Source organism: Fringilla coelebs, assembly GCF_963513975.1.
Source record: "Fringilla coelebs genome assembly, chromosome: Z".
In the NCBI taxonomy this organism is placed as follows: Eukaryota; Metazoa; Chordata; class Aves; order Passeriformes; family Fringillidae; genus Fringilla; species Fringilla coelebs.
The window spans coordinates 14,619,246-14,632,327 of NC_140031.1; the positions used below are offsets into that span (position 1 = coordinate 14,619,246).

The following is a 13,082-nucleotide window of genomic DNA, read 5'->3' on the forward strand; positions in this document are numbered from 1 at the left end:
CGGGTTGGCGGGCACGGGCCCGCCCCCGCCCCGCCCCAAGGTCGGTCGGAGCCGCGGCGGCGGCACCGCGGGTGGGAGCGCGGCGTCGTGCGGGGCTGCGGCGGTGCGTGTGCGCGCGCGGCGGTGCGCGGAGCCCTCTGTGGAGGCCCGTGGAGCGGGGCTGTGCGGGCTCGGTGCGGGCTGGGTGCGCGCTCGGTGCGGGGCTGCGGGAGGAGCGTGTGCGGGGCTCCGCGCGGGGCGTGTGCGCCGCGTCGTGAGGGGCTGCGCCGGCACCGCCTCATTCTCCCGGTGCGTGTGGGGGCCAGCCGCTGGTGGGGAGAAGACAGCGGTGCCACGCTGTCGGGGGGAAAGGAGGAAGGGAGGGAGGGAGGGAGTGTGGCGGGACGGATGTGCGGGAGGAGGCAGGTGGCCCGGGAAGGGGCCGTCGAGAGCGGGGACGTGGCGGCTGCGGGGTGTCCCCCGAGCGGGGACAGTGCATGGCGGGGGACGAGCCGCCCGCCCAAGGTCATTCGGTGGCCGCGGGCTATAAATAGCGACGGGAGAGAAAAGGCGCCGCTGCTAGGGGGGCCCGGCGGGATTCCGGGAGAAGAGCATATTCCCGGCTCCTCTGCCCGCTGCCCGGGGTGTCCCGCCCCGAGTGCGTGCTCTGCTGCGCCTCCCGAGCGCCTGCAAGCTGTGTCCCACCCAGGGTGACTCTTGGAGTAGTTTGTTTGGTACCTTGGGGCGCCGCGGTTTTCCCGTACCAAAGTTCCCGTTTTAAAGCAACGGTGTAAAGAGAAAATGGCCTTGAGTCGCCGAAATGCGATCCTAGGTCGGCTGGTCGCGCCAGTTGTTTCGGTTAAGAGCTGTCTTTCTTAATTTGGAAAAAAATAGGGGTTTTTTTCCTAGCCTGAAAGATAAAGGTAGTGAGGAATGATTGTCTCGTGGCTACTGGCAGTCGACTGGTTTTAAACCTGCTGCGTTTACATGCCTTCTGTCCAGTGCCATTAATAACTCTTGATTTGTTTTCGCATTTGCTGTAGGGGTTCCATACGTGGCAAGGAATTTGTTGTGAGCTCTGGATGCAATGGCGAGCCTTCTGCGTGTTGCTGTGAGTGGATGCTCAGCTCCTGTTTTAGGCAATGTGTTCCCGCCGAAGGCGTGTTCTGCGAAGGTGCTGTGCCTGCGAATGTTTAGAACCCACCAGGTGCTTGGGTCTCAGGCAGCTCCAAAGCCAGGTAAATTGATGAAAGTACTGTAAGGAATGTTTTATTTTAAAACATGAATTTAAATGGTTTCTTTCTTTTTTCTTTCTTTCAGATCTGCATTAGTACAGAAAAGACTTAAAATAGAAAGAACACTCTTAAATCATGTCAGCAGCATACTTGAGTCAGTTGCAGCACAATTTTAGACTGGCTTTATAGGGTTTACGCAGAAGGTGTTTGTGTTTATTATGAATGCTTTGGATCCACATAGTTTTTATGGTTAGAGGGTTTGAGCTCCTGCTAATACTTTCCTTGCTTGAAGGAAGTATTTAAATAAATGCTTTTCTTAGTTCAAATCCTGAGTTCCCCATTAGTTTTGGTAGTGCAGTTCTTTGCATGCATATGAGAGAAAATACAGACCTCACAAAGACAGTATCTGCTAGCATATGTTGACATTATTATCCCATCTTAAAAAAAAACTCTTGACTTTGTTTAGGAAACACTTACATTGTATCACTTTGAAAAACTGTTGATACGTATCTTCACATGTAGGTTTTGTTAGTGTGTTCGCACAAATTGCATTTGAGCAGATAATGGACAAGTTCAGGTATTTTCAGGAAAAAAAAACTGGGAAAGGGGGTACTCTTTTTTCCAGTTTCTAATATGAGCCTGGTACATGAAGATCAGAACTGACATTTTTTTTCTCTGTTCTATACTGGATATAACCTGACAGTTGGAAGGAAGACTGAAGAATACTTAATACAGATTTACTGCTATTTTTGCCCATTATTACTGAATGGATAGTGTGTCCCTTGGAATTTAGAGACCCTGCTTTTGTGCAGATGTAGGATCTTGGTCTGCAAAAGATTAATGTGGAGAGTTGGACTGATTGCCCACATGACATTTGGTTCTTCCAAATGTAGACAGTAGGTAACTGCATTAGGTACTTGAGAGTATAAGGATAGTAGTACTGTTAGAAACAGAAGTGTCTGGTTGTGGAAACATGGGACACAAAAGTAGCATGTAGTAGTTCAGAATTGTGTAGAATTCATAATTGTGTAGAAAGTAGTTCAGTGTTGTGTAAAATTTGTGGCAGTACTAACAGTAAATGGTGCATTTTGTGGTCCTTTCAACTTGGTGACTGAAGATTTTGGAACTTCTGAAGAAATGTCATGAGGGGAAGTTTCTTTACTCTGAGGGCTCCTGATAAATCCGTATCACAGTTGTGTGCTAAAACCAGAATGTCTTTGATAGATTTGAGATCCTCTCAATTTTTTATCCACGTTAAATATCAGAATGAAAGAGACATCTGTCAGTCTTCATATGGCAGATTGTCCCTTGGTTGGGAGCATAAACTGGAACATAGGAAACTAGGTTCAAAGTTCTTTCTCAGATATTCCAGGTAAGTGTCCTTGTTTGAATTTGGAATCAATCTTGTATTTGGCTTTGACCACAAATTTCATCATGAAACTAAAGGGTCTCTTCTGTTTTACTGAAATTGGTATGCTACTCTATGTGTGCGAATTTTCTCTTTTTGAAGAATAACTTTTGAAAAATTTTCACACAAGGATGGAGAATTCTGACTAGTGTCATGTTTAATGCTCAGTGCTGCCCTGTCAAATCTGTTGTGTGGAAGTCCTTATTTAAGGATTAGTAGTATTCACAAAATGCAGTTATTTAATATGGAGAATTACAAGTTTGGTAGTCTTTTGGTTGATAATTAAGCTGTCCTTGTAGTATGCTTTGGTAGCATGTGATTTGTCATTTGGTAGAGGACAAATGAAGGAGAAAACAGCAATTTAATGACAAATTAGAAGCAGGGCTATTGCTTATATTTACTTTTAAAGTGCTCCTGAATCAAAATGTAACAGATTCAAAAGAACTGTATTTTAGTAATTCAGAAATTAGCTTTGATTATTGTAACACTTGGTAAAATCACTGTATTACTAAGAAGAGTAAGTTTTCTGAAAAGACTAGTGTCACAGTGATTCTTTTTAAGGCTGTAGTTATTACTTCCCTTGTCTCAGGTTAGCTTTCATTCCATCCAGGCTATGTTATGTGCAAGAGCAACAGCTGCTTGAGGAGAAGAAATATGGAGATACAGAGTCAGCTGAAAAGTAAACTTGGAGCATGGATAATTTTCTTACTGCCAGCTACTATGCTGCTACTTGCTTAATAGAAATATAGGAACTTTCATACAGGTGTAAACAAGTACTCCCATAATCTGTGCCAGGTAGTCACTAGGACCAGCTACTTCAGAAACAGATACAAAACTTTCTGAAGGCCTGGAAAAGGTGCATATGGAGTGATGGACTGGGCTTCCCAGTATACTTCCAGATTAGTTTGTCCTACAGCTCTATGACTTTTACCCCTCTCTATTTTTGGATTTTAAATATTCTTTTTATTTTGAGAGTTATTTGTTAAATTTTCCTGTTTTTTTCTAAACCTGTAACAGTTCATTTTTAATTAGTACTCTAGGTAAGCTTTCTTTTATTTATACACAAAAAAATATTCTCCTTTAATTTCCCTTTAAAAAAAATTCCTTATTTATGTAACAGGAGGGATCAGGTGTTCATTTAATCTTCTGTACCATTTTTTTTCTTTTTGCCAACATCATATTGCTGTTATTTAGAATATGTCCTCATCTTCAGGACAGGTGAGATGGTTTGTTTAAAGGTTATTAGAGTAACATTAAAAATAGGCATCCTGTTTTCAATCCCAGAACACATGGCATATAGTCAAAACTTCTCTTTTATCTTTTCCCTAAGTCACTTGCTATTGGTTGATCCTGTTTTTTTGCAGACTACTTCTTAAAGTCAGGTTAAGGAGATCAAAAAACTGTATTTTCTGCTATAGTTTTGACTTATAATCTTCTCTAAGATACTTGTAGATAGAAGTTACATGGAGAAAGTCACAGTTATAGTTTTGTTTACTTGAAGTTTGAATTTGTCTTCATTACACAGTTAGGATTGTGGTAAGGGAATGAGAGAGTAGCTTCTCACTAGTTTTTTCAAGTTCTAAGTTATATGGTATATGCCAGAGCATTTCATTGGAATGTATATTCCATTCTAAGACCTGTGAAATTTAATGATTCTTCTTCTGATAGTGGCAGAACCTAAGTACTCAATATATTAAAAAACTTCATGAGTCAAAAAGGTGCTCCAGGTATGTAATATTACTCAGTATTTGGAAGATGTCCATGATGTCATAAAGCAGTAAGTCACTAAAACCTACTCAAGGCAGTACTTAAAGAGATTATCTGACACGAAGGATTAGAGAGACAATTTGTAGGCTTCACACTCTAACGTGAGTTTAAACCCCTGGTAGGGATAGCAGATGAACTTCCTCAAAATAAAACCTAAATCAAGGTCCTAAGTTTATAATCCTAGTTTTCAGCCTTTCAAAACTATTGACTTTGATGAAATTGCTGAATCCAACAAACCAAATCTGTGTTAGTTGCAAAGCTTCCTCTAGCTCAAGTAGTGATCATACCTTGTTGCATGCGTCAGCGCAGACAGGCAGGTGGGAAAACCTCAAAGTCATGTCTAGAATCCAAAGAGTAAATTTATTTCCTTTACTTCGCTATCGGGGTATTGCTGAAGCAGGGCAAAGGAAAACAAGCAGAGACACGGGCACCACTAAATCATCACAGACCTGCTGTTCACATAGGCTTATCATGAGTTATTTCCAGCTGAAAGGGAGCTTTGCCATCCTCCGTGCCAGTGTTCCACTTTTTAACCCTTTCTTCCCAAGACCTGTACTGTAGTTTTAAGATAGATCTTTGTTTTTGAGCTGTAGATATCTGCTCCATTTTGTTGCTGAATCATGTGGAAGCTCAGAGCAGTCTACTTGAAAAATGTCTTATACCTACTCTAGCTATAAGCTGGCAAACTGACAGTTTGCTTATGTATTCATTTGTTTTTGTATTTATGGATTGCTGGAGTTCTGATACTGGGATAGAGAAGAAAGGTAGATAGGCAAATGAGACTTGTTGGATATTTATGTTGGATTTAGACTCCTAAAGCTCTGAGAAGAGCACATTCCTCAGTGCTGGTCTGTGATCATTCTGTTTACTAAATAAGGTGCAAATACTTTCCATCTGAAGAAGTTGTACTAATTTTTATTGCATGCAAGATGTACCAATAAAGAAAGAAGTGAGGAATGAGGAAACACATCTAGTGAATGCATATTTCTGTCCTTTTAGCCATTTACTCTTCTATTCTGATACTCCACACAGAAGCAAATGTGCAAAAGGAAATTAGAAGCCTCTATTGTCATTTGAGCCTTAGGAGCTAAAAGAAGATTTGCTTGAGAAAAATAAAAGCTTTAGTCAAATGTCTTTGTACCTTTAAATTTGCAGTTATCTATTTCCTTTATGCTGTAATTTATTCCTTTCCCTGTTTGCTCCTCCTTTCCCCTTCCTTTTTTCCTTCCTCCTTTCCCCTTGTTTTTCCCTTCCCCTATTTTCCCCCATGTTTTCCCCCTCCTTTCCTCCCCTTTGGCATTCTTGTGCTACAAAAACTTCCAAAACAAGAAGGGGAAGGTTTCTTTAGTTCTTAACTTTTCTCAGTGCTTTTTGAAAAGTGTCATGCATCGTATCCTCCCCTAGAGCTACTTCCTCTCTGAAATTCTGAAATTGTGATTGATCTCTGTTATCCTAACAAATTTCAATCTTCTAGGTTTCATTCCTGCTTCTAAGAGACAAGAGAGCTCATTTCCACCGGGTTGATTTAGTGAAAATCAGAAGCAGGACTTTATTGTGTAGTAATTAGAAGAGATGAGGAGAAAAGTCTCTTCAAATGACAAGGGTAATTTGAGTGACAGCAACAGTTACCACAGCTGGTAACAAGTGGTTAGTGCTGCTGTGGTGGGTATGGCCTGAGTTGCACGGTGATGTTTAGATTTGCTGGTGAACAAATCATTGCAAAGCTCTGTTACCTTTGTGGATCTGTTGTTTTAGATATGCATTCTTGCTCCTGTTTTGGCTTTATGTTCTATGAATGTATGTTTTTCTGAATTTGAGTGTTGTCTTGTGATTACAATATTTCAGATATTCTGCAACATATAAAACATCAAAACACTTCTATCTTCAAATTATTTGTTACTATTTTATTAGTCAAATTTCAAAGGCAAAGATTAAAAAAAAAGTAGAAGTAATTAAAATCATAGAATCATTAAGGTTGGAGAAGACCTCTAAGATCAAGTTAAACCTTTGACTGAACACCACGTTGTCAATTAAGCCATAGCACCAAGTGCCACATCCAGTCATTTCTTGAGCTCTTCCAGGGATGGTGGCTTGACCACTTCCATTTAGCAACCCATTCCAGTGCTTAACATCCTTTCAGTGAAGAAGTTCTTCCTGGTATCCAACCTGAACCTCCTGTGGTTCAGTAAAACCTCCTCTGGTGCGGCAATTAGAAGTAATGAACTTATTTGTCTGGTGAGCTTTCATTCTGTCTTGTTGAATGTGTTAATTATTTTTTAAATGTGTTAGTAGGCTGAGAAGTATAAGTAGATATTTAAGTACCAGTTCTTAGCAGCTCTGTACTGGTTTTTCAGAATATAGTAAGTTGGCAGTAGCTTAAAAATTTCTAACCAAAAACATTTTCAAGTTGTCAACTTTAGGCACATTGCAATCCAGGTTCAATTTCACAGATTATTTATTCTGATATTTTAAATCTAGTTCCTCAAAGCTTTTATATTGTGGTATTTTTTTAGCTTTTTTTTGCTTGTTTCTATCTCAAAGTCAGAAGGAGGCCTTCCTAAAATTTGCATTCTTTGCCTGGTACAATTTTTTATAGCACAATACATAGTATTGTTGGACAATTTAAAAAGAGATTTGCAATTTTAAACAAGCCTCTCATCCACTTTCTCCCCTTTTTTAGGTTTGGAGTTTCTTTGGTGGGCTTTGTTGTTGCTGTTGTTGTTGCTTGATCATTAATATGAGTGACTGCTTAGACTGCTCAAATTATAGTTTATTAATATTTATGTGGTGTAAATGTTTTGCATAGTAACGTTACAATCCAGGTTTAAATTCTGGATAGATGTAAGTGAAAGCTGGCATAGGATTCAGCCTATGTGTTGGACTGCATGCTGTCAGCGTAATTGAAGCAATGTAATAGTTTTATGTATGATTATTCTGCTTGAGCCTGTGTATTCATAAATAATGTATTTAAACACTTGTTTGGATCAGAGAAGTTTATCTCTCAGATGTGAGACTGAAAGCCCCCAAATTGTACTCGAATTAAGCTTGATATTTGTAATTTGAAAACTTTAACTAAAACATAAATTTCAGCTTCAGCAGTTTCCTGATGTTAGTCAGTGGAGCTTTGAACAAGTTAAGACAAGGAAATTACTTTGAAGAGAAATACTTTGAAGAAACTACTAGCTGTATATTCCTTTATTCTTCAACTACTTCTGAATTCACATTTTTCATTTCTGTGGCAACTTTTAGAGTACCTTATTGATGTAGTTATGCCTTTCAGTGTACTTTGTGGTGTGTATGTTGCATTCCATAATAGTGATTTGGCATAATTTGATATACATTACAAACATATTCAGTTAAATTGCAGTTCCACTGTTCAAGCTCATTTATTTCTTTCTTCACAATAACCTAGAAGTGATTAGAAAGCAATTTAAATTCTGGCCTGAGGCAGAAGGCAGAATGTGTTATCACCAGTACACGAGGTATTGTGTAAATCAGAATGCCAGTTACACAATCAGAGCTGTGTAAATGACAATGAGTATGAACTGCACCAAACACTTGTTATTGCTTGTGTGGCTGATTGTGCTCACCTGCTGATCGCTGAGAGAACAAGGATCTCTAGGAAGATGGTGTAATTTAAGGAAATGTAAATGATGTTCCTAGAAAATAGCATTCTGCTTCCTCCTCCCTTGGGAGGGAGAATTGCTAACTGTGACATGTGTTTGCATGTGTCTGTACAACATTGAAGAGTGTCCCTTATATCAGTTAATTAATGTTTAGTACAACTAATGCTGTCTTATCTGCCACTATTACAGGAATTCCATATAAACAACTGACTGTGGGTGTTCCCAAGGAGATATTTGAGAATGAGAAGAGAGTGGCTCTGTCACCGGCTGGAGTTCAAGCCTTGGTTAAGCAAGGCTTCAATGTTGTGGTGGAATCTGGTGCCGGAGAAGCTTCTAAATTTTCTGATGACCATTACAGAGAAGTTGGAGCAAAGATCCAGGGGACCAAGGAAGTCTTGGCTTCTGATTTGGTTGTGAAAGTAATTGCTTTATTAGTATATTTCCTATTACATTGTTTTTGAAGAAATGTATAGGTTTTTTTTTTTCTGATAATCTGTGGAAAATTCAGTAAGTAAGGTCCTTTAAATTACTGTTTTCCATTTTGAGTTCTGATTAAAATTTTGGGTTTTTTTAATAGCTCAGGCATGCACCTGCACTAAAAAAAGTAAATTACAGTGTTGAAAAAAATGTGGATAATATCTCTAGCAAGTTTTTAACTACCTAAGAGTTGTTGTGCTTTCTGGAGTGAGGTAGACTAGTTCTGGAATCTAGTCAGATGAAAGCCCTGCTCTAAGAAATCTTTTATCCAAAATTGGTAATATTTAAGTGTACTTACTCTTTAAATAGTGTGGTTTGGGATTTAGAAAATATGATTATGTAACTCTCTGAATTCCACAGAAAAGGTGTGTTTAAAAATTTGAGAAAAGCAATCTTACTTGACAGGTCTTAGGTTGTGCGAGTCCTGAAGGGAAAAAAAGAGAAAAATACCTTTACCTTATTGAGGCTTCCTTTGGTTTAGTTTCCTTTGCTCTGTTTAAAATTACCCCATCAACATTGAACATTGAATTTCTGTGAGCTGCTCTGTGGACCATGCTTTTAAGTAGGTTTCTCTTTGGAGAAAAGTGAGAAACTCAGAAGTGAATAAAGATGAAGATCAGTGTCTGCAGGACATTTGGCATGAAATGCCCTATACATTGTTATGTACTGCAACCTTATTAGTGATTCTTAGTTTGTGGAGCTTAATTGTCATATCTGTTGAGTAATCATTTTGCTTAAAAATGGTCAGTTTGAGGGTACCTGTCTGTTACAAAAGCAAGTGACTGCTAGTTAGAAGTCATCAGACCTTTGTGAAGGTGTGTGCTGACAATTTTTGCCCTGTCATCAATCCACCTAGAGCCAATTCCATGATGTGGACTGCAGCTGGGAAGTGCAGTTATTAGTTCAGTTATGTAAATAGCCTTTGATGTACTTCTTTTTGTACTTTTTGGATGGGAATGGACAGACTTCAACCTGAGAGAAAGTAAGTGGAATGTATTCTGATTTCTTTCCTCTGATTAACTTTTAAACTTCTGTCTTTTTCAGGTGAGAGCTCCTATACATAACTCATCTCTAGGTGTACATGAGGTAGATCTTTTCAAGACAGCAGCAACCCTGATTAGTTTTATCTACCCAGCACAAAATCCAGACCTCCTGAAAAAACTTGCAGAAAAAAAAGCTACTGTCTTGGCTATGGATCAGGTTCCACGGGTCACCATTGCTCAGGGATATGATGCACTTAGCTCAATGGCCAACATTGCTGGGTATGATTTTTTTTTTTCCTTCATTAAGTATAGCGGATTAGAATCATGTGCTTTGATATTAGGTATATCTAAAATGATTCTACATCTCTATTTTCATGCAGAGCTGTTTCAAGCAGGGGAGTGTTAAAGTTTTTTATGGTTATCTTTATAGCAGATCAGAGCAATGCTTCTAAAATAAACAAAACTGAACACAATTCTTCTAATTCCTTGACTGTTTTGTCTAGTACCTTTTTGCTCTGCACTAAGTTATCTTGAGTACAGATTGTCTGTCATGGGGATCTGGTGTTGTTAGGAGCTAACTGACCCAAAGAACACTCATTGTGAATGCAATTGCCATGGTAGTTACAAACAAAAGATCAAATATTGTCAGATGTCTCCATAGAAATATGAATAAAGACTATTAAGCTTCTGTTCAATGGTAAAATACTAAGCTTGCTTTATCCTACACATACTCTGGTCAAATGTTCATCTTTTAGATTGATGTAATGAATGGAATTTACTGAATCTGAGAAAGCACTGATATGTGTTCATCCTTGATTGACAGTTACAAGGCTGTAGTCCTGGCAGCAAATCACTTCGGTCGATTTTTCACGGGTCAAATCACAGCTGCTGGTAAAGTTCCTCCAGCAAAGGTATGTGCAGTTAAACACACACTGTGGCAAAAGAATATGTGAATTTCTGAGCAAAGGTATCTGTTGCTGAAACTATGTTAAAAGGCTTTTTTCCTGCCTTTGGGCTGTTTCTAGAGACTACAGAAATCACTGTAATTATTCTCATACCACTTTTTATTCACATCTGTTCTGGTTTTATTTTGGGAATAATAGAATAATTTGAATTTTTTTAAGTTTGCTTAGTTTTAAACATCAGATTAGCTATAAGGGGTTGGATTTATTTTTTTTTTCAAAGTAGGAGAAGGTGAGGAAGCAGTTAAGAAAATTCAGAGATACTGGTATTTCTGGTGCATTGAGGAGTGCAGTGGAAAGATTCACTTGATTGGAATTACAGGTGGATTGGACTGAAGAGAAATGAAAGTAGAATTAGGGAAGAAAAAAAGGAAGATAAATCAAGAAGAAAACCTGTATTTACTTAGAGAAACTATTAGCTACAGAAGAGTTGCCTCTTAGATGTGTGTAATTAGGAGTTACAGCTTTTAAATTGTTGGATGTGTGGAGTAACTGCCCAATTAAATTTGGTTTTGTTGTAAGGTATCTTGTTTAAATGGCTGGTTAATGAGATTTATCATTTTAGGTGCTGATCATTGGAGGAGGGGTTGCTGGCCTGGCTTCTGCAGGAGCAGCAAAATCGATGGGTGCAGTGGTTCGTGGATTTGATACTAGGTAAGGGTGTGAGAGCTGTAGTATCAGTCTGAAATTACTTGAAGATTAAGTTGTTTATGGCTGTATTAGAGTGGAATAATTTGTACTACACTGAGTCATAATTCACTTCCTACCATTTTTATGCCATTATTAGTCCTTCATGTTTTATTAATTTTAAAATCTGTCTAAAACTTTTCCATTTTTATTTTAATTCCCTTCTTAAGAACTCTCGATACTTCTGTCTTGAGATTCAAGAACATTTATGTTTAATTCTGTCACTGTTCACCTAACACTGAAATGTAGTTTCTTTATTTAATGTGATGTCATATGATGCAAAATAAATTACAGAATATTGACAAGCCACAATTTCAAACACCCACCCCCTGGCAATTTTCCCCATTAAAATAAGTCTTACTAATACTTCCCATCTCACAGTTTAAAGACAAGGTCATGGGTTCTGTGCTTATCTTCCATTTTTGGCACCTTCAGCTGGGCTGTAGATTTACCAAGTCATGACAACAGAAATGCATGAGGAGCATTAATCAGCAAAACCTCAGCTCTGAGGTTTTTCTTGAAGCAACTCTGCTGACTATACAGGAAACCATAGGCTGGCTTCATTCCTTACTCAAGTCTGACTGGAACCTAAATTTATCAATGCAATTATTTTTTGCACTGCGTACAGAAAGCTGAGGACTTTTGTTATGGTCTCCTTAGTACTAGAATAAATTTTACATCTCTTGTCTGAAGATTGGTACTAAAACCACTGGTAGAGTCATGTTGTATTTTTAAAGCAGTGGTTTTTCTCTCAACTATAATTTTCTTTTTCTAGGGCTGCAGCCCTGGAACAGTTCAAGTCTCTTGGCGCTGAGCCTTTGGAAGTAGACATAAAGGAATCTGGAGAGGGACAAGGTGGTTATGCTAAAGAAATGTCCAAAGAATTTATTGAAGCTGAAATGAAACTCTTTGCCAAACAGTGCCAAGATGTTGACATTATCATCACTACAGCACTTATTCCAGGTATGCTTTATGTGAAAAATGCCAATTTTCATTCTTCTAGGTAAGTTGTCATATTTTGAGGTTGCATCTGCGTGAAAATAGAGGTGTTAATGAATTACGTCTGTGTGAGCGTGTACCTTGACACTTCTGTGATCAAGGCCTGATTTTAAAGCGTGTCCTTTTTTTTTTTAAGCAACTTTTGTTTTTATAGACTATCAGTATGAATCAAATATCGTCATGTTTTTCTTAATTAAAAAGGAGTGTTTTGTAATAAAGTGAGAATATAGAATTCTCTTGCATATCTATTGCATCACTGCTACTTCTGCTGTACAACGTGTGCACTGAAACAAGTCTAAATGAAATGGAGCTGTCTTTTATAGTTGAAACATAGTAATGTAGAGCATAGGTTTTAGTGCTTTGTGTTGCACAATATCTCTATTTTAATAGCTGGCAGTATGGTGACTTTTTTTTTTTAAATTTTTTTTTGTTATGACTGAAATTGTAAGATTGGATGTTAAGACTGGCAGAATTAGACTTATTTTTGGTAGAGAACCATGCATAACTTTCTTGCATGCTTTTGGAGCGGGGTGTTCTAGCACTTCTTCTGTCTTTCTAAAAAAACTTTTTGTGTTTTTTTTTTTGTCCTAGGTACCAATTACTTGAAATTTTTTCTTACAAAATTAAAGCTTATAAATAGAGCAAAGAGGAGAAGTCATCTCCTAAGCTCAACAGATAGAAAGCTCTATTTTGTGTTTAACTTGCTATGCCTTGTTTTGTCAGGCAAAAAAGCTCCAATCTTGTTTAAGAAAGATATGATTGAATCTATGAAGGAAGGTTCAGTTGTTGTGGATTTAGCTGCAGAAGCAGGAGGAAATATTGAGACTACAAAGCCTGGAGAAATGTATGTTCATAAGGTGAGCATTTTAATCTGCAGTTAATTCTCAGTTCACCTGAACTTCCATGGTGTTTTGTAAACTATATGCAGAAAATAAGCAGCTGAATTTTCAACAGTCTTT

The 13,082-nt window shown here is 38.4% G+C and overlaps 1 protein-coding gene across 5 annotated transcripts in view; it reads left to right on the forward strand.

Moving 5' to 3' along the window:
- Positions 1–18: 18 nt before the first annotated feature.
- NNT (nicotinamide nucleotide transhydrogenase) overlaps positions 19–13,082 on the forward strand; it is a 43,049-nt gene continuing 29,985 nt past the window's right edge. Inside the window, exons 1-8 of one of the 5 annotated variants that reach the window (XM_084225442.1) lie at positions 19–103; positions 1,023–1,217; positions 8,205–8,434; positions 9,537–9,754; positions 10,299–10,386; positions 11,003–11,091; positions 11,900–12,087; positions 12,847–12,980. In XM_084225442.1, coding sequence (XP_084081568.1) covers positions 1,067–1,217; positions 8,205–8,434; positions 9,537–9,754; positions 10,299–10,386; positions 11,003–11,091; positions 11,900–12,087; positions 12,847–12,980 — 1,098 coding nt within the window. In that variant the 5' untranslated portion in view covers positions 19–103; positions 1,023–1,066. Of the gene's footprint in view, positions 185–268; positions 289–1,022; positions 1,218–8,204; positions 8,435–9,536; positions 9,755–10,298; positions 10,387–11,002; positions 11,092–11,899; positions 12,088–12,846; positions 12,981–13,082 lie in introns of those variants that run through there. The other 4 variants (XM_084225443.1, XM_084225446.1, XM_084225445.1 and 1 more) reach the window with 4 other exon arrangements.